Consider the following 22587-nt stretch of genomic DNA (forward strand, 5'->3'; position numbering starts at 1 on the left):
GGGGCGGGTCCCCCCGGGCAGCCCGGGGAGGCCCCCACACTGCAGCAGGTGGATGTGCCCTGAAGGAAGCTGCAGCCGAGTCTATGCAGGACCAGGTTCCTGGCAGGAACTGTGATCCATGGAGAGGAGCCCAAGCAAGGAGCAGGTTTTTGGGCAGGAACTGTGGCCTGCATAAGCAGCTGTAGAAGTATACCATTACTTCCCTCCTCCTGCATCTCCTAATAGTCAAGCTTCACAAAATATTTTCAAAATTTCTATTTCTTCAGGTTGTGGTAGCATTCACCAAGAATCCTTACTGATTTTCCAGCCCGAACACTAAATGAGGATCAACTTGACCTACTGTTCAAATTAGCATTTGAAGGCATACTGATCCTTCTCATAATGTGATCATGAAATATATAGCATATGCCTTTTTGTCAAGTATGAAGAACCAAACAGATGATGGCTGAACAGCTATTCAACACTGGATGCAAGTAGAATGCCATCAGCCATGAATATACATATTAGATGTTATGAAGTCATCTTTGCTGTACAAGAAACCTAACATTTCTTTATAGTTAAATGATAAATATATTTTTAGATTGATTTAAAAATAGTATCACCACACATTTGATAACAATCCTAATAATTAAGCTATTTAAAACTTCTGTGAAAAAAATGTTGGTTTACTTTGTGGGACAAAATACTAAATACGGAACTGAGACTATGCTGAACTAAATCATTCTAATTGAGAAGGCTTTTTGGCTGCTGCTCTCACAAGTTGGAATGTCCAGCCCTTCTCTTCAAATCACTCCTCAATACACATTTCCTCTTTCTTTCACAAGGACTTCTTCATTTAGCAGTTGCACCACCCAAAATGATTGCATGCAACTGAATTGCATTACCTGAAATAGAGTAGGTGCTTCTTCAACTAATACTTGTTAAAATACATGTATATAAAAGAAGAAATCCCAATTTAGGAGTTAAAGAGAAAATTGTCGTCACTACCAATATAAATCTTATAGACAAAAATATATAAACAGAGTGGCAAACCAAAAGGTGAAAACATCTATTGAAGTCTGCATTGCTGGATGTCCTATTTAAAAAGTAAAACATACCACAAAGACAGCAGGCAGAAGATTGACTGTGTAAATGAAAATACTACTGTACATTTTCTCAAATTGCTCCAATGTAGCAATTATTTTCTGAGATTTTTTGGCTGTTCTGATTATGTAGGCAGTGGAAAATATTCAGCTACCTAAACTTTGGATATCCAACTTTTGGTACCTAAAGTCAGGAGGACTGTCTCACCAGGAACTTTATATATACCCTATAAAGACAGAAAGAAGCATTTCTGTAAGTCTGAACTTTAACATAAGTGACATCAAGGAGATCATTAGGGCAGAACTATTGGACTGCTGTATCTAATTCGGAGACAGTAATGCATATCCACAAATTTCCTTTTATAAAATCCCTTACCCATATGTCAGAATTGAATGCAGCAATGTACACAGAATTACCTAGAAGGGGACAATGCTCAGGCCAAAATACAAATTAAGATATTCTGAACTCAAGTCAGGTACAGATTTTCAGTATTTTGCGTGAGGTAAGGGCTACAAAAAAAACCCAGTTAAACATATTTGCAACTAGGCAAGTAGTATCTTTTTGTACTTTACAGTAAATAGTCCTTGCTCATTATCATCCTGACAAAAATTTACAAACAACATGAACTTGCCCTTTCTAGCTTTTTTCCTGTTTCTAAATAAAGGTAAAGATCCATCATTTTATATTCCATGTGTGTAGACACAATGGATAAACTGTATTAGTCCATTGCTGTGGCCATTTGAAACCTGAAGATGCGTTTCTTTCAGGTCAGAAAACAGGTTTTGAAGATGTGAGGATTCTACATCATTTAAGAACAAGTTTCAAAATATACCTGGGCTCAATGTATGACGGCAACAGCCTTCCAGAAATTCAAGCTAGTATGTTACTATAACACATCAAGGCCTTCATCTATCTACAGAGACTTCTCATAGGAAAGCAAGTCAGTCTTAAGACTTCTTTGTCCTTTTCATGCCTTGCGACAGGGCCAGCACAATTAAGGCTCACACCAGATTCCAGGATGAATTCTGTGGAGGACAATCCCTCCCTCTAACACAAAAAAATAAAGTTTTCTAATAAGATTTGTTTGTGTAGGAGATAAGTCTTCCTGAAGGGCCTACCCAAAACTTGGAAATACTGCTTACTTCCTTAGGATGTTTAACAACAAAACACCACTACTTTCTTCTCCACATGTAGGCCTTTTTTTTTTTTTTTTTTGACTTGGTTTTCTCCATTATATATAAAACACTGTGTACCTCAAGACAGAAACTTTTCTCCCACTCTGACAGTAGCACACACAACACTAGCACAGACAATACATCATGCAATAGGAGAAAAAGCTTATGTAAATAACAGCTGTTGCTCTTAATCTAAACTATATGAACGACAACAGATTCCACTGGCAAGAAGTAGGGTATGGTCTCGCACCATCTCCACTGAACTTAATTAATTTTGAGAATAAGAGTAAGGACAGAGTACATGAAATGACCGATAAGTCTCCTGGAAAAGGCAGAAAATGAAACAAACTTAAGATAAATTGATGGAATATCAGCAACTTGAAAAGTTACATACAATAACAGTACATCTTTAGGGATGAAGAACCTAAGTGTGAGATATCAGCAATATTAAGTTATTTAAAAGAATACGGGAAGGGATTTATAATTGCAGCAAATGTTTACTAAGATTTTAACAGTTTTCAGTATCTAAAACTACAGCAGGTATTTAAGCCTACTCCAAAGTCATGTCAGTTCTAACATGATGTGGACTTCTTACCTTATGAATAGGTTTGAAACTGTATTGGTAGCAAAAACCATAGAAGTTAAGACTTTCATTGAAAAAATAAAGATTAATTTTATGGGGTTTTCCACGAGTATAATAAATGTACCATTAAAGATAAGGACAAACATATTGTTATACTTCATGCGCACTTACAGTCAGCATCCTAAAGTTAGGCTAACATTTCAAGGTAATGCAGAAAAGTAATGATGAACTCTGACAGAATACCTAATTCTTCTCTTTTATGCTAGGGGTTAGTCAGTTCATATCGGGTTAGTGAGTTGATATCAGTTTAGAATGGCTGACAAAATACAGACTAAAAGAACTACAAAACTGACTACCCAACTTAAGATCAACTACTTGATACTGCTGAAATATTAGTGGATTTTTAATCCATTAATTAAAAGTTTATGTGGCTTGGAGATTTGTTTGTTTTACCGTTTTCATCTTTTCTTTCCAGCATGCTAAGCAAAAAATGCAGATACGACTTATCTCAAGCTGCAGCAGTTTCTCTAAAGTTGTAATGGTTAGTATGAAGCATTTGCAAGCTGTAATTAGAATGGTATTTCCAACAAAACAAACATTCCAAATCAGAGGGATTAAGGAGAAAGTTATATGAAAAAGATTACAGTCTATACTGTAAAATTCTAAATCTTGCATTAAAAGACCCACTTTAAAATAATTTGGTATTTAAAATGAAGCATGCCACTATTTGCAGACCTAGCATTAACAGAGTAAAAATACTGCTAAATTAAATACCTGAAGCGGCAGGGAGGGGTGAATGGAGAAACCTTAAAATGAACCTCAAGGTGTAGTCCTAAATGTGCCTCACAGTTCATTTGATCTCATAGCAAGCTATTCACAAATTCTTCTGAGTCAGTAATTTGAAATGACTGTTAGTCAACAGATTATGCAGAAGCAAACATGTTACGACTTTGAATAAAAAACCTTCCTACAAGTCTGAACAGACTACTTCCTCCCACAGGAGACAGCTTTTAATCCTCAACTTTTACTAGACTTGCCATTTAAGGAAAGATTCATTTACAGCTGTGGCTTTTGGCACAGACAGATGTTCAAAATAAACTATTACATGTACCAAACAGAATTTAAATCAATTTCTTTTCCCCTCTAGTAGCTACTCCTACAAACCTGTTAAGAAAGGGATCAGAACTATTTGTAGTCATTGTTCTCAGTTCCTGAGACATTCCAGGAGACGACACAGGATTTTGAGATCCACCATCTTGTTCCATAGTTGGAAGCTGGCTACGGAGAGCCAATTCCTAGAACAGGGGGAGGGGGAGAAAGAAAGATCACGTTAGGCGTTTGAATGCACTTTTCAGACACATAAACACATGACATTATAAGTAATTGATGCCTTTACTGTTTTCAGTTACAAGATTTAAATGAAATTAAGTTTCTGAAGACAAAGCAAGAATTTTTACTGGTTTCAGTGATAATGAAAGTTCCACCAGTCAAGCCCAGTATTACAGAGACTTCACAGTAAATGTGTTTATGGATATAAATAGATGTGTGTTTACATAAATATTTTCTAGTTCATTTCAGTATCCTTTTGCTAAGTTTGTTCTTAAGATCAAAAAAAGAACTGTTAACACTATCTGACTCTTTAAGATATGTCTGTCTAGCTCTGCTGACTAGCAGCTTTTCCCCATTTCTTTTAAGTTCTGATTTAGTCCCTGGTTTCCTTTTTACCTTGCTTGTTTCATTCAGCAAAGTTTAAAGCCTTTCCCAGCAAGTTCCCATTCACTCCTCCTGTTTGAGGTATGCATTTTGAAATTTCTGATTAATCAAACCAGCGATTTGTTCCATATGTAAATCTTAAAAAATCATCTCCCTAGCAATTTCTTAGTAAAACTGAGACACTGCACTTCTGAAGTTATGAATATATATTACATATATAATTTTTATGCATCTGACTCTGCAACAACTTGAATCAATCCATCCATAAAGCTTGTAATTACTTTTTAATGAAAATAAGTTTTAACGTAAAATACACAAAACCAAAGGTGGGTGGAGATAAGCAGCATTTTATGTAATTCCCAGTGCCCCCTCTCTCCCTTTTTAAGCAGGTAATCCATGAGTCGCATATGTGAAGAATACAATAATTCCTCTTCAAGCACCTCTTCTAAATGGCTCACCAAGTCTGTGCTTTGTTAATGTAGAGACCGGTAAAGAAATCTATTGACTACCTTGTTACCATTAGTAGTACTATCCAATCTTGTCAGTCTTGACAATACTCAGTATTTCTCACTTACAAAATCAGAGGTCTTCATCCATTCTCAATTGTGAGCCTAAGGACTGCCGCAGACTTTCCATGTATGAAAATAATCTTTCTCCAATTCTTCTTCAAAGTAATTTTTTATTTTGTTTTCCAGCAAATTGTGCCAAATATTGAATGCTTCCCTACCACCTGTTTTTTTTTTCCTTTTCTAATCTGCATATGCTTCACTCCCATTCCTGTGGATTATTATTCTACATATCTTGTATTAGAAGATTTTCTCACTCCAGTTGATTAGAGCTTTGCAGAAAGTGTACAAACATACCATTGATTTTTACGTTCGTCACACCCAATTGCCTACTCCAAGTAAATCCAGTCCTCTGCTCACCACCACTTACTTGGCAACTGTTCTAATAAATAGTAATAATACTCCTTCTCCTCATTTTCAGATCACAGGATGGTAGGTGCCTTTTAATTATTTCTATAGGCTTATCCATATGATTTTCATTTGCTTATGCAATACAACCAAGTGCAAAGACTGTATAACGAGGTCTTCCCTCACAGGTAAGTTTACAAACTTCTATCAGTCACATCAGCCTTGATACAAGAAGGCTGATACACAGGTGGACTCAATCCATTTAAAAAAGACAAAAAGAAAAAAAGACAGACAGACAAAAGAAAAAAAAAAAAAAAAAGACAAAAGGTGTTCTTTCCTGGAATGCTTCCCAAATGGTGAGATCTGAAGAATGTAGAAGGTCTTAGAGCAGCCATCCCAGAGGTGGCTCAAGAATTGCTTGCTCACATCACAATCTTTATGCCCTTCCTCTGGAGACCAGGAATTCTTCCAAACATCACCTGAGCTTCCTCTTCTCAGGGAAACTGCCTTCATGTGATCTACCTTCTTTTAACTAATTCTATCTTGCTATTTTGTCCAAAGAAAAAGGAGGCAGGGAAAATAATAATTTAACAAATCACCTGATTTTGCACTACTACTTCTAACATCTTTTCAGCCCTGGGTGCACACCTGGAATACAGCACACCTTCCTTCCCCACTCCGACAGCGGAGCTGCCAGTCAGTGAGTGCTCTGCTCTTACATAGCTACAACTACCCAGCTGTGGCAGCAACTACCTGGCTGTGGCAGGAATGTCCTTTTCCCCTTCCCTCCTGCATTTTTATTTCCTTGGGCTGCAGCCCCCAACTAGGATGAGGAAGAGGGGCCAAAAGTGCCAGCAGCCTGAGGAAGAGGCTTAATCACACATCAGTGCCCCAAAGAGTGATGACAAAGCAAAACCAACACAGAGTCATCACTGTATAAAGTGACGTTATAGCTCATTGTGTGGTAGACCCGGTCTTTCCAATCAGCACTGCCTTGTGATGCAATAATTTTTAAAGAGAGAGAGGGAGGGAGGGAGAGAGGGAGGGAGGAATAATCCATATGGGTTCCACTCTTCAAGAGCTATTGACACCAGAGAAAAAAAAAAAACCCCTCACAACTTTCTCTTCTGTACCTCAAGAAAAAAAGTCAGTACAAAGGAATAAGCAATTTGGAAAAATGGTAAAGTTACCTTTGCATTTTCTAAATACTTAGGGGGTAGATGAGATTGAAGTTTCATCGATTTATAAACAGAAATAGTATGGTAAAAATAAATGTAGCTCAGATACTAGCCAACTAAAAAAGAAAAATCACATTTCACTGAAGGCCCACTAAAAAGAGGTGCATTAAACCAGGAGAGAGAACTGTATTTTGTGTATTCTTTGGCATGTACAATGTAGTGAAATAAGTCTCTTTAATATTAGTACTATTTTTGTCCTTGTTTCAACAACAACAGTGCTGAAAGTGAAAAACTACAACTGTTTTTAACTATTTATAAGTAGCATTAATGCTACTTTTTCAGGACGCAGAACTACAACACTTCCTACTAGAAAGAATTTTATTCCATTACTCATTCAAGTAATAAATTTATGTCAATCTGGGAGTCTAAAAGAGAAAGGAATTACCAAAAAAGACAAGCTATTCAGAAACAAACACAGAGCAATTTTTAATCATTCTGTAAGACAAGCAAAGTTTTCTACAAGCCCTGAAGAGTGTATTGAGACTATTTTTCCTAAAAGGTGCATGTAATGGAAACTGAAGTTGTGTTGCTTGAAGAATGAACCTTTTTTTTCTTCTTTCTTATAAAACTGATCTTCAATAAAAAGAGTTATGTTTCCTGTAATTAAAAAAATGTATGGGAGTGTACAAGCCTCTCCCAGCTCCAAAGAGAGCAATGTGAACTCTAGGCTTTTAGTTCATGTTTTAAAATATATCCTTTATTATAAGTATTTAAAGTCTGGAGGCAAAAATAAAACCATGACAAAATCTTGGCTTAGATTTCGATAACTTGATATCATCCTATTTTTGTATGTATGTCAAACTTTTTTTAAGTACCTCTGGGAAAAGCAAAGCTTAGTATTTCTATTGTTATCACAAAAGCTGAATTTTAATTATTGCATAAAAGACCAAAATGATCTGTTATCTCCTTAAGCAAAGTAATTTTAAAAATAAGGTCAGCTCTGTGTAATTTATCTGGCTGACCCTATCAATTTTTTTTTTTTTATAACTGCATACAGGTTAAGTTTTACATGAAGTTCCAGGTCATTCATACCATGTCCAAATTAACTTTATAAAATCACTCTTTTCAGAGCATTTTTATTTTTATCTTCACCACGCTTTTGAGGAAAGGTAAAAGACTCCCTCGTGCAATTCATGTATTGTATTCATACTGTATTAAACATATGGTATGCTACTCGAATAGATATATGCTTACAATTAGGGGGTTTTTGGTAAGTTTACTTTAAAAGAGCCAGTTGTAACATTTCTGCCCCCAAGCACTGCTCAACTATCAAATGATCCACAGGCTTCAATGGGATGGGAAAGAAGTGTTAGGGGAAAGAGAAGACCACAACACTTTTGGGCAGACTTTCAGCACTCATTATTTCTTCAGACTAAGTATTTATGTTCTTGTTTGAGGGCCACAAAGTTACAGCATACGTACAAACAAAACAGGAAAAACACACGGACAGATGAAGACAAATTAATACAGCAATGACGAGTTATGCAACTCGGGAAGAGTAAGGGGGAAACATAAATCATTCAGTGTTGCAATTATGAAAACCGGCAAAATTAATTTAAGAGGTGATACTGATAGAGTGATAGCTAATTGTATCGTATACACTTGGCAAAGAACTCAGTCCTACGTACTGTCTTCTGCATAAACATTCTGCGAACAAAAGCTTTTAAGCAATGCCTTTGCAAGCGTTGATAGGGCATCATAAATTGGAATCGACATTTGTAAATAAAGTCTGGCTTCTTGTCAGGTTTTGCAGTCCTTTGCTGTGCCACTGCTTCGTACTCCTCTTGCTATCTATCTGCCCATGGCTCCACACTGCACTGCCCAGCCGGGCCGTGTCAGAGCAGAGCTAAGGACACGTACGGCGGGCACGTGTCTGCAGGAGTCAGCAATCACGAAGGCCATGCAGAGCTGGGTGGCCTCCCTCTACCAATTTTTGTTTGCTTCTAGCAAAAGCTGTTATTCACAGCCATCTCGTACCCAGGTCAACATGACTCCTATCTTCTGCTGACCAATTGCTTTAGCAGTACTTCTGTGATTAAGTTTTGCAACTGCAAGCAGCACCAGTGACTCCAGGAAGTCCATCGCAGTGAGCTACAACTCCTATACAGACACAAAATGTGTCCTGAAGCAATTAGAGGCATAAAAAACAGACCAAGGCAATGAATGCAGATCTGATTTACTCTGTAGACTTTTAGACAGGGTATTTATCCATAAAGATCTACATTCACAAACAAGCAATACCATTATTTTGTTAATCTGTAAAGCTTAGGCACTGCTAGTGGAATCGGAGCTCCTGAATTTTCAAGTTACTTATATAATACAAGCACCTTTCCTACCATGTAACTTCTAGCTGTCGATGCTCAGCATTTCCCACTTAAACCAACAAAGAGTATGAAACTCAAATCCTACAGCTCTTGCTATGCAAACTAATGAACAAAGTTTCACTTAGATCTACAGTTTTCAATAAGGAATGAAGCTATACTATTTCAGAAGCTGAAGAACATTTAAGGCACTTAGTTCCCAAGATGGCTGATCAACAGCAATACTGCTTTTGCAGTAAAACTAGCTGAATTCAACATTTTGTATATTTAGATGGCAGCCAACATACCCTTCCCCCCTAAATCTAGCCACACAGGACTCTCTTTCAGTAACACTTGCCTATTTATGTCCAATCACGCTTACATTTTCTAGGCAGTCTTTAAAGCAGCACCTTAGTGTACTGCTCATTAGAAACAGAAAAGACCTAAATAATAATTAGGTCAAGGAACATCTCCGTAATTTCTGCAAGACGTCTAACTCCAAGCTGAAATTCCTGATGCTTTGACAAAGCTTTCTGTTTTATTTGATAGCATTTAGAAGAAGCAGAGTTTGTTAGTCAGGGCAGAGGAAGATGTGTGCCTTGATCTCTTGATCGCTGTGGGTCACAAGCCAGGGGCAATTCCACAGTGACTTTTTACTGATAGTTACAGATGACGGCCTTTGACTGCGTATTCTTACCCCTCCTTTCAGCTGGATCTAGCATTTGTACAGCCATACACCAAGACAAGTCAGAAAATCAACCTAGCTGAAAAGTACTTTTTTTGTGATAGATCAGGTGTCTGATCTGTCTTGCAGTGTAGCCACACCAATGCTTCAGCTACTAGATTATGAAAAAAACAATGTTAGACACATCCTGTTCTACTGCCTTATTAAGGCAATCTCTGGCAGACAGATGAGTTTAATGTCTTAAACTGCTGCAGTTCAGTTTGCCAGACCATGTCTACCAGACTTCTCAGTCAGAAGTCATTTTATTAAGAAGCAAATATTTTGCTTAAAAAATACCACACAACTCCCCAGCTGCAGTCTTCAGCCAGCTGGTTAAGTCTTCTCCTGAATTAATTTCTAAACTCATAGCAGTGCATAGGTGTGCTGCCTTACCTGTGAGCCTCATGGTACTCTATAACAAAGCTCCGTGCAACTGATGCAGAGTAAATGACAGGTACTTGACAGGTTATCTGAAATAACCTTTAGCTACCTAAAATACAGGCGCTTTCTTAGAAACACATGCCTTTATAAATAGAGGCAGTAAGGTTTGTTATTATGTGCTGAATTTACTGCCACAGACTAAAGAAGTCAGTTCATTAATTACAAAGATTTTTGGAAGGTAGTCCAGTGAATAACAACAGTTTATTACCTAATAAAAAAAAGAAACTGATTTCTGCCTACTTGGAACCTTCAAGTTACTTATATCATCGTACATGCTGCTCAGCCCCTTATCTGCATGACAGTTCTCCAGTAACATTTTGTTATTGACTTTGGAGAGTAAGAAATCAGTAACAATTTCTGTTCATTATGTGAAGGGAATATCTAACAGAAAACTTAAACCACAAGGGACAAAGCAAAACAGTACTAATAAAAAGAGCTATCAAGTGAGTAAAACATAACAAAAGGAGGGATACAATATTTACTTCTAATAAAATGAGAAGTTTCAGGTATTATTTGTGACTTGATTAAAAAAAGTTCAACCAGAAGCAAAATTTTTAAATGGGAACTTTGTTGGAAAGACTCTTCACTGCGTCTTAGCTAGCCCTCCTCAAAATTTTTCCCATAATGGACCTCTTCTCAGAATAAGACATAGCACAGACCATTTACTCTAGCAAATATCAAGCAATAAGGCAAATTAAAACTGAGGGACACAACACAGCTATGAATTTGCTGCAAATGACTTGTTATTTTCTTCCTGCATCTTGTAACTTTCAAAAATGTTTCTGTATACCAGTGGTCATATCTTCACTGGTCAAAAAAGCCATGTTCAAAGACCAAATGGCTGGCTTTAGTACCTTATCTCTGTTAGTAAAACTCAAACCAGCAAAAAACCAAACCAACCAAAACCCACCACCACCCCCAACATGAACACCCTTGATGCAACAAAGACAAGTAACGTATCTTGTTAATCTAGGTCAGCTTCAGATAACACATGGAGGGATGGGAAATGAGAAATTCAAGGGACAACACTGTTTGGGATTCACTAAGAAACTAAAATAACGCTTGCCCACCATTTCCACTAAGATTTGAACACAAGTATATTTTGTTCTTTAGAGACATATTATAGGGGAGAAAAAAACCCCTCAAAACCAAAGCCCTCAGTAAAACTTCCAGCTTCACTAATGTCATGGAAGTTCAAGAGTACAGAATTCAAGACTGCACTGGTTTTTAATGATGCCTTACTTTCTAGAAAATACCACAAATCTGACAGTAACATAGCTTCATATTGGTGTACATGCAAACTGACTGAAAAAATCCTTTACTGAAGAATAGTAACAATGTCCTAGGAAACTACTAGTTTACTGGAACACTGGACATCTTCTCGACTAGGCTGATGAAAGGTGTCAAACACCAGCTAAAATGAACTAAAAAAAAAAAAAAAAGGAATCATAGGAAACTAAAATAGTATTTCAAACCCAGTAACTACTCAGTACTGTAAGTGCTTACATTTTATGCAGTAAGAGCAAATATGAAAAAAATATGAAACAAAACCAAGTGATTTAGCAAACAGTGACAGACTGGCCATATGTCTTTGCAGATTCTTAACCAAGCAGGGGATTTTCCAGAATGTCACTCAAAAGTTGTTAAGAAGTAAGTCTGGGGGAACAGGACAGAGAATATGAGAGGTATTTCATAAACTAAGAAGGACAAAAGAAAGGAGACAATGAACAGAAAGCACATTCCAGGTGGGCAGAACTACCAAGAAAGCAGCACAGAGGTAACAGAAAGGTAGGCTGGAAAGCACAACTGAGCAGAGTAGCAAGGAAGCAGGGCTGTATCTGGTTCTCAGACAGAGATCTTCAGTGCTACAAACAAGCATATACAGAGGAACCTATCACATAAACGGCTGCATAGTTTGCTGATCCTACCAGAAAATACCCTTAATATTAGCAGCAGACAGATAAGAAATCTTCCATTCTTAGCATGAGAAAGTAGTCCGCACAACATTCAAGAATAATGCTATCACTACCTCGACATTATTTGCTTCTGTCTCTTTCCATCGTATACTGGGAAAGCAAGAAATTTCTTAGCTAACACCTAGCCAATGTTGTGATTTATAAGAAAGTTGACTGACATCTGCTTCGGGTGAGACATTGCTGACAACCGGATGCTAATTGCAGGGAAACAGAAGGGGAGCTACTGGGGCTGGAGAGAAAGCCAAGTCAACTCAATCTCTTAACTAAGACAGGTAGGCATCTTCAAGGTGTTCACAGGTAACTGACGATGATGAGTGTAAGTAACTGGACAGACGCTTGGTGTTTTCAAATTCCCTGGATGTATCAATAGCTCTTATTTATACACAGTAAATATGGAAGTTATTTTTGCTTCAAATACCATTGACTTGGACATTTTTAGAATTATAATAAAATACACCCTCATTTAAACAAGAAGAGTCTTTTACAGTACTTGCTACAAAAGATGAAGCTGAGCAATCATTTAATCTTTGCAGGAGATATTTAAGTGCTAAGGCCTCCATACACAACACAGTGTTAGCATCACTACAGGATACTACAGTATCATGGCAGAGAGATAAAAACTGGCAAGGACACAATGTTCACCCAGTACCAAAAAAAACCTGACCAAAGACATCAATAAAACCATGGCACTGTTTCCAGGTTACATGGACAAAAATGTCAAGAAGGAAGAGGAGGTTGGGCAGGATGCAGGATGTTGGACTAGATGGCCTCCACCAGTCCCTTCCAACCTATTTGATTCTGTGATTAAGAAAAGCTCAGAGACCCAGTTAAAAGTAAAGGATTATTTCTCAGGTGTTTTTCCTCCATATAAGAGATACTTCATTAGAGGCAAGCTTCGAGAATGCTGATGTAATATAATTTCTTTACAAAAGGAAGACCTTGACAATCCCCCTCTAAAATAGACTTAGTCTTCCTGGAATTAAGAGCACTGTACATTTGAAGATTTTCAGTATTTCTTAAAAGAACATCTCAAATTTAGCAAGAGAAGCTATTATTCTTCCCCCAAGCACAGCTTTATCATCATGAAAACAGATCATTCCTCTAAACTTAATTTTATTCACAAAGGAAAGAAAGGATGTGTCAAAAAGAGAAAATTGACAGAAGAAATGTTCACTCTTTCTACAGATTCTTCAGATTCCCTAGGTTGACTATGACCTGATAGGATGTACAGATTGGGACTTCAGTAATAGCATCACAGGAGAAGACAGACTACATTTGCCTCTATAGTACCAAGGCCTTAAGAAGCATTTAGATAACAATTTCGAGAAGCAGTTCTCTAAGCACCTTCTTCCATATGTGGCTGCTCGCTACATTTTTGAAGTGACCCATGAAAACACAAAAAATACATTTAGATGATACAACATGCATAATCTAGTATTCTAGAACTTTTCAGTTGATATGATTGCCTACTTTTCTATCCACCAGATCACTCAAACACAGCTTGACACAGCAAGTGCAGGCTAATAAAACTGACCCAGGCAGGTGAGTATACAAGTGAGCCTGGTACGAAGCCAGTTCAAACGTAACTGGAATCCTGATTTTTGTATAAATCCTTTCATCGGCTCCCATCCCAAACATGACCACTACATATACATTTAATGAATTATCAATAAGGCCCCTTTGAGTGTTTGCAGCTTTTTAGTGTTTTAAGCCTAAATTTCAGGAAGTTCCAAAAACCTGATCTTATTAACTATGAAATTGATCCCAAAGTTCTCCACTTGCTACATATTTTGGAGTTGGCAACATGAAGAAGTTACTGTGGATGAGCAAACAACTGTCTGACAGGGCTTCAGGCATACAAGAAAACACAGAATACACTTTTGGCATTCAGTAAGAAAAACATCCCTTCTGAATGACCTAATTGTGACAGAAGATAAGGCGTTTCCAACTGATGTGGAGGAGTGTGCTTCTCTGTTTATTCCCTTGTACACCAGTAATTCTTAAGGAATTTTTTTCTCCTCCTTCATAATAAGATCTAATACTGATCGAAGAGATCATTATGTGGTTAATGCTCTGTAAATGAATCAAGTTATTACATCTCAATTAAAATGCTTCAGTTTTAGAGCGGCACTGATATTACCAAACAAGAAAGTATTTTTTCCAGGGTATCAGTACTGTTTCTAAGGTCTGAGGTTTCTATTCTGAAGATAACCTTCTCAGGAGAACTAATAACGTACAAATTTTGTGCTACTCTTCAGAATGCAATAGTACACCAGTACTCGCGTCTTCCAAACACAGGATACTTTCTTTTATTCTGTTTTTCTTGCCTAATGTATATAGTGCTTTTCTTAGAAAAACAAAGTACAGTACAAACCAATATAAATATTGTCATAAGAACTGGTAGATTAAGAATACTGTTAGCAACAGCAAGCAAGAAGCTCTCTGAATATACCCATAAATCCACCCTTTCAGAGATTCATTCTGTATTCAACCTCATAAAGAGCCTAAAAGAAGCCGGTATTAAACTGTTTATTATGCTTCACATTTTGACCAATTTTCTTTTGGTCTGAGCTTGGGAGGCTTTTCAGAATTGTTGTTTTCTATACAGAAAATGTATCTGTGCAGGAGCCTGTTAAATGTCAAAATGGAATAATTACATATTAAAACCCCATAGCAATTATTTTGTCTAATTATTTAGTCTAATCTATGAAATAATTCTGTTACACTGTACATGCTTAAAAATCATAAATATTTCAAGTGACTTTTTATTAACTGATTACAGATATCCTTCTTTAAGATCATACCTGTTTAAGCAAACTGCTAAGAACATTCATATGAACAGTACCTAAAAGTCACAAACTACTACCTTAGATATAATGGGAGGTTTGCTTTAAATATACATCTTGATGACATCAGGACTGGAACAGCAGTATCCTCAAGACTGCTAAACAAGAAGGTTGTTTTCAACGCAGAAAAACGTGCAATGAATTACTCATCTGCTTTTAAATACTGATTCAAAGTTGTGGTAATGCAGCACCTCTTAAAAACAATGTTAGGGTCGTGACCAGAGAAGTGGTTCAAAAATGTGTATGGCAGAGCTTGGGCTTTTGGTTTTTTTAGATTGCCTTTATGTAGCAAAAAGTTCCTCTGCTAGCCTAATTTAATGCTTTCATTTTTCTAATTATGCTGAAACATCAGTTAAGAGCCTACCTGATGTTTTGGAGAATTTGCTGTGCTGGGATTGATATTCCGCAATGCCTAAGAGTAAAAATAAGATGGATACAAATTACTTTAGCTGCATGGTTTGCCTATGCAGGCTGTCTTATAAACACCATCTTGTAGTATCAAGCCCCCAAGATAGGCCAGATGAGACAGGATAAGGGAGTTAAGAAGCTATGAAAATCACAACACAGTGAAACAAAACTCACAGATTTACCCAGGATGCGTATGTGACAGATAAGCTTAACGACCAGGGAGAACAACGTGAAGGGAACTGGCTGCCACCTGGTCCAAAGTTAGTCAGGTTCTCAATGACAATTGAGGCAAGAAGACAATTAGAATGCCTACCTAGAAGCATGCTAGCACAGGGTAAAAATGTTTGTTGATGGATTAATAGCAAAGCAGGAATAGCAGAAGCCCAGGTGCTTAAGCGGAGAGAAAGTCCTGCTGCCACCTTTGCAATGTATTCTTACCTAGAGTACTATAAAAAGTAACAGCTGTAAAGATGACCCATCTTACACCAAGAGATGCTGAAGATTCCTACAAAACAGGCCTTGACTACAAAGGGGATAACAGGAGTCAGATTCCAGGACAGAATACTGCAGGTGATGAAGAAAAGAGAAAAGCTGTCTTTGAGGACATGAAGATACTATTCTCTCTTGATACAAGGTCCATCACCCAAAGTGAAAAGGGAATAGATAAGATTTTAGAAGGTTTTCCTCAAAGAAATGATTAGTGCCTTCTCTGGTAGTGTCAAAAACCCAAAGAATATCCTAAGTATCTACCACAGATGGTAATCACTCTTAAAACATTCAGATGGAAAAATTGGAACAGAAGGCTTAAAGTCAAAAGGAAGTCAAGCCCGAATTCAAAATCCAGAGATTCCAATGTCCAGTCCTACACTTTAACATTTGCCACAGCTGTGTTCATAGAGTAGAAAATACTGAAAGTAATAGCTTGCAGCCTAATTATGAAGTTTGAAATTCTTCAGCATAAGAAAACCACAGGTTCAAAATGCAGCACGAGTGATTCAGTTGTTCTGTGCTCCACTCCACTGTTTAACAGATAAGCAACAAGGTGTCTCCTCAATGAATCTTATATAAACTCTAAAAGTACTTTGAAATCCTACAGATTGCAACAGGTTCTAAGAGTGAAAGACTTTCCTCCACTTAAAAAGGAGAACTAAAGCAGCTGTGGGAACCGACTTCTTGCCTTTTTGCATGACTCAGAACTCAATGAATATGAAACATATTCTCAAGAGGAATATCCAATCATATCAACAGTGCATGATGTCATCCTAATAGTAAAGAAGCCTGTTCTTGGAGAGTTTTGTTAGAGAGAGCAACGAGGGAGGAAAGCAAAATCCTTCAGTCTGGTAAGTCAGATGTTTTCACTACCGCGATGATATCAGTAACGGAATGAATTCAGACCTTTTTAGGTCTCAAAGCTTTTTGCACAGTCACCAGTCTTTAAGACTCACCAAAACAACAACTTAGCCAAAACAAAACAAAACATACAGAAGAAATAGTGGAAGTAGGTGTCTAACCTGTGGCCTCACCTGCCGAAGCAGTTCTTGGTGCTTCAGTCTCAGCCTTTCCTTCTCCATCTGTAGCTGCTGAAGTCTCATCTGTTGTTGCTGATTGGAGCTACTCCCACCCATCACACCACCCTGGGGACTCTGAGGAGCCAGAGGGGGTGGCTGCTTCACTGGAGCACTTTGGCTGATTCGCTGATTCATGGCTAAGGAACCAAAACAATAAACATTTAAAAATTAAATTCAGACAAATACCTGCAAAGAAAGAATAATCCTTAGAAGGCATATATTAAAAACTTTATGAAGTTACAAGCCATGACAGTATGAAACATGCAGCTACACTGATGTTCAGAGTGCGAAATGTAACCTCACATGCTATTCCTGTGAAATCAATGCAGTAGTCTCATGTTTAAGAGCACACACTTGTCCTAAAAGCTTTTGAAAACAGTTAAATGTGTAAGTTGGTGAAAAATGCAAAAGTGGTAGAAAAGTATTCCAAGTTTAATTAGAAGTATCTTTGCGCTTCCTAATAAACTACTCTCAATTTAGACACAAGTGATACAAAATCACTTTTCTTATTGATGTGAAATCTTAGAATCATTAAACTCAAGAACACAGAATGACAAAACAGATCACCTCACTTATATCAAACTACATTTGGGTAAAGGCTAGCATTCTTCTCAATGTGATGCAGGTCATGCAGCAATCATTCACATCCTTGTCACATCAAGTTTTGAGCGTCACAGACTCCATTTAGGGCACCCTGACACACAAAATTAGAGGTGGTACAGAAATGGCAGGTCAATTATACAGCCATGAATACTGCCATCAACATAAGAAACATTTTGCTAGTGGTTTCTTTTCTTTTACTCCACAGAGTTATGTGCTGCATCTTTTCTGGGGTGTGGAGAAGAAAAAGCGTCGCCTTGTATGCCTAGTGCACAATGAGAGCCTATCTTCCCCTCCCCCCTAAAAGCAAGACCTAAGACAATTTTGTTTTATAAAATAATGCATGACTGGGATGCATCTACTTGACAGGCCTGATTTTTCCCCAACACGAGACCAGTATGGTTGAAGACAACAGAGGCACTGGAGTTCCCATGGTAAAAGAGGGCTGGTAAAGGCTGAGTGTATTACAAGGGCACCATTTGCAGTGGCTTTCAGGTTTGGAATTAGCTCTCCATCTTGTTGTCTGGAGCAGCCTGAATCTGTTAACATTCACAATATGCTGCAGAATGCATTTGCTGAAGCAGTGGTGGGAGAGTGGTAGCGATTTTTTTTTTCTGGGAATGAGGATTATGGTTTATGGGAATTAAGGGAAAAAGGGAGTGAGCTTCTTTTAGGATGACAGGATGATTTGGTGCAAAGAAAAACATCTGTTGTATTAGTTTGAATTCATGTTTTCATCATATATAGAGGATTCCTGGAACACTAACACTTAACTATCACAATAAAGAATTATCTCAAAGAATCTGTATCATCTTTCCTCTGAAAAGCCCTTCAGTTTCCACTGTCTTTTGAGTGTTCAACTTAAGGTACAGTAGTGCTTTTCTTCTGTTCCAGGAAAGCCCAAATATATTATCTCATAATACCAGTAAAAATGGCTGTTGCTTCACAGCCTTGCTCCCTTTTCCCCTTGCCACAGCTCAACTTTCCATTGAGAGGTAACATATGAAGAAGGAATGTCATATGCTCACTGGAGTGAGAACAGAAAACGAACCAAAAAAAAAAAAGTTAAAACCAGTTACAGACTCAACTCTCTAGTCTTTCAACTACTCCATAGATCCAGCATAGAGTCAATAGTTTAATGGACAGGTGGGTCACATTTTTATGAGTCAAGTCAAAATAAAAACGAAGTGTCAAATAGCTTGAACTAATGTGAAATAATCTTTTCTGTAGTTACATGTGAGAGAGCTTCATACATATGATCACAAGAAAGATAGAACTTCCTGTAAGGGCAAGTGAACAGGTGAAGTAGGCATATAAACTATATCTCAACCCCAAGTAGAAACAACAGAGCGAATACAAAGAGCTGAAGGTTCAAGTCCAACCTGCAAGTCCCATCCTGACCCAGTGGGGAAAAAAAATAGTGGGAAGATGACATTGCTATGGATTAAAGCCTAAAATCAAGCAGTTGATCTTATGAGACATCCAGCACCACCTCACCATCAAAACTGAACTTCAAGAGAAGGTGAGCAGGATGAGCCAACCAGCGTTGCAATGTGAGCTGTGGTCCCTAAGCCAGCAACGGGAAGAGACAGGACAGCTTGTTCCTCCGCTGAACAGACACAGAAGGTTCATATGCCCCAAGACACCAGACACTTAAGCAGAAGTTTCAAAAGCACCTGCAAGGACGTGAACAGTGAAGTGTAATTACAAGCTCCAGGACCTCCACTGGCCAATCTGTGCTGGAAGACTGACAGCAATTAGACTACCTACGTTTACCAAATTAGGCTGAAGTTGAAGCTAGAGAGAGCAATGCAAAAGAAAGGCAGCCCACCTGGCGGCTCTAGACAAGCTGGACATGACACCGCTGAAGCAGGGAATAGATCTCCTGCTTTCTGTCTTTTTACCCAGAATCCTATTAAGCCTGGAACCAGAACTATGCCTTTTGCTTCTTTATATCTTACCCTCTTTCACCTTGCAAGCAGACAATGAAGGGGCGGGTTACTAGGGGACAACAGAAAACAGCAGCCTTCTCCTGCTGTTAGCTAATTCTGCAACTTGAGCAGAAGCCTGTACTACCCTTCAGAAGTTCCAGGATCCAAGCCCTGCTATTAAACAAGATGGAAGGTCAATTACAGTGGAAAGTAAGGAGGGACAAAGGTTAGAAAATTACAATCACCTGAAAGAAGCACAACTAAGTTAAAAGCAAACTACCTAGCTTGTAAAAATTAAGTGCCCAAAGCTGAAGAATGTCAATTTTCTTTAGGTTAAAAAGGCCACCTTTATGGTCTAGTCTCCAATTATATAATCATGGTTTTGGAGTCCCTGCCTCATGCAGTTCACAGACAAGTCATGTTACAGATAACCTCATAAAAATTTAGCAGTTTCCAACCTTACTTAAACACTTAAAGCTTAAATCACTAACATCCCTTCAACACGTTATGAATTTGTTTTTCCTGCATGCACCATACAAGTATTAATTCCCTACGTCTCTTTTCCACTAATACGCACCTTTGGAAATAATTTTCCTCTCATGCCAAGCTTTTAATTTTTTTTGTATACCTGTATCTTTCCGACACCTGCTTGTATTATTCCTGTTCTCTCTGATCAATTTGCTCCATCCTTCCCATCTACTGACTTTGTAATTAAAACTGTAAGAAACAAATCATATTTGTCTGATGTTTTTCATTTTATCCCATCATCCTAGATCCCTGAAATGCCTTCTAACATCCATTTTGAAAGTAACGTTTCTAACTAAAAGTGTATCTAAAACAGGAATATCATAAGACATTGAGCATTCTGTGTATACTTCATATGCATCAATAATATTGGGGGAAAATTTAATTATAAGATATGGTAACTCTTCAGAAACCAAACCTAAAAATCTACTTTCTGAATTCTTATACAAGTATCCATTAAAAGGATTTTTCTGAGCATTTTACTATTTCAAGAATGCAAGTGCAAAAGACTTCAAATTGACAAGATTTTAAACTGTCCTCAGAACAGACCATGGAGATGTTTTTCATGTAAGGGAACTATTTTTAACTGTGAAATTAAACCAAAAGTTTGGACACTAAAACAAAATACTGCTAATTGAATTTTACTGACTTAACAGCATATCCAAAGTAAGAACCAGTGGAAGAAAACCAACAGTAATAACACTGAATGATTTTCAGCTATCTTGGCTGATTACACAAGTGTGCTATCTTCAAGGGAAACAGAAAGAAGAATGTAATTTTCTGTAATTGCCAACACAATATTTAACGAACAGAGGGAAAATACAACATCTTGTTTCAAGTGACAGTAAAAAAAGGAGGATTTAAAAGGTTTTTTTGTTGCTGGTTTGTTTTTTTTTATTTGGTTTGGTTTTGGGTTGTTTTGTTTTTTGTTGCTGGTTTGTTTTTTTTTTATTTGGTTTGGTTTTGGGTTGTTTTGTGGTTTGTTTTGTTTTTTTTTTAAATTCTCAAATCTCTATTACTTATTGAGGACGTGACGGCAGAAATCTGCACTTACAGAATATGCTTATCAATGTGATCACAGATAAGCAAATTTATAATTTTTCCCCACCTCATGGGTTTGTGATGATCCTGACGTGCACAGCTCTTTTTAAGTACTTTGAATTCAAAGGCAAAGAGCTTCATTTATCTATTAGAGTTAGGACTTATCAGTTTTCTGATGCATCCCGTTCCTTACCTTCCATGGGTATGGAAAGCATTTAAATAAGGGGCTCTGCACCCACACAGCGGAGGCTGCAAAGACCTCACAGGCAGGGAAGGAACAAACAAGTCTTTGTTTCTAGAAGACGGGGATTTGAGGGAGGAGGAGGAGGGGCAGACAAGAAAAAACACGGGCAACTAAAGACAATAAAAAAGATCTTGCCGTCCTAGAATATGGTTTAGCTTCACAACCTGCAAAATAGATTCATCTGTAATAGCTGCAATGTGCTTTTAAGAACAGAGAATTACTGGTCTTCAAACGTTACACATTAAATGTTCTACTGTCCAAACTCAACAGTGAAACGCCTGTTCCGTACTGTAGCAGATAACACTTGACAGTTACTGAAAAAAGTTTAGACCGCTGCCTACATCTTTAATGGGGGGAAAAACAAAAACAAAAAACCAAAAACCAAGAGAGAGACACAATTACCAGCCACTGGTGCAGGAGAGAAAAGGCCAGCAGATTGCTAACAACTCAAACATAAAAGGCTAATTCTCTCCCAAGATCCTATGCCAATTTAAATCACATGTCCCAGGGCACTGACAGCCTGCAGGAACACGGTACCTTTCCCCTACGCAGAATTACATGCAAAGATTGCTATAGAGCACCCGTGATCATTAACAGGCACGGCTGAATGTTTGATGGTTTTTCTTTTGTATTTATCATCTCACCCTTCAAAACTAAAACTGGTTCTAATCGGCAAATTTAAAGACGTTATTTATTTGAACAAGCAACAATAAAAAAGCTCAGGATCTGAGCACACTATAACTTACTGTTCTTAATAATAAGAATCAATGTTTTCATTAAGGAACTGGAAAAGAGTACTTGTCCCCTTCAGCTTCGTTTGGAAACTAGACAGGTTTTGTGCATCATTTTTGGCTATGGCCAGGTTTTTGAATGGTACTAGTTTGCAGCACTGCAACAAAGGCAAAAATCCTCTTTGATTAAATTGAAAAGAGCTGTGAAGAAAAAAAAAATTACCAGCAGGATTTGAAAGAATGAGTCTCGGAAGTAATAAAAACATGTTCCAAGTGGCTTTTTTAGAGAGACTTGGTACAATTTGTTGTTTAATCAGGACACAAATCATGTTTCTGGATTGCGTTCTTTATAGTGCATTGCTATAGTACTTTAAGGAAATCCCAGTTCCAGTTTCATAATTCTGCTGTTACCAAATGACCTAAAAATTAGCACAATAAAATATCCCATTGTTTCCAGTCTCCAATTACAATCCTGGAGCTTACAGTAAGGGGGAATGTTCTCCAGGCTCGTTTTGCCCTCTTAAGTGTACAAACAAATCTTATTGC

At 37.6% G+C, this 22587-nt stretch overlaps 1 protein-coding gene across 1 annotated transcript in view; it reads right to left on the minus strand.

The window, feature by feature from the left end:
* The window catches only part of YAP1 (Yes1 associated transcriptional regulator), a gene marked incomplete at its 5' end in the record, with an annotated part of 84868 nt that overhangs the window by 3993 nt on the left and 58288 nt on the right, over nucleotides 1-22587 (minus strand). The window contains 3 exons of the mRNA XM_009641763.2: nucleotides 4006-4136; nucleotides 15358-15405; nucleotides 16925-17106. Coding sequence (XP_009640058.1) covers nucleotides 4006-4136; nucleotides 15358-15405; nucleotides 16925-17106 — 361 coding nt within the window. The remainder of the gene's footprint in view (nucleotides 1-4005; nucleotides 4137-15357; nucleotides 15406-16924; nucleotides 17107-22587) is intronic.

The sequence above is a fragment of the Egretta garzetta genome, unplaced genomic scaffold (assembly GCF_000687185.1).
Source record: "Egretta garzetta isolate BGI_Z169 unplaced genomic scaffold, ASM68718v1 scaffold547, whole genome shotgun sequence".
In the NCBI taxonomy this organism is placed as follows: domain Eukaryota; kingdom Metazoa; phylum Chordata; class Aves; order Pelecaniformes; family Ardeidae; genus Egretta; species Egretta garzetta.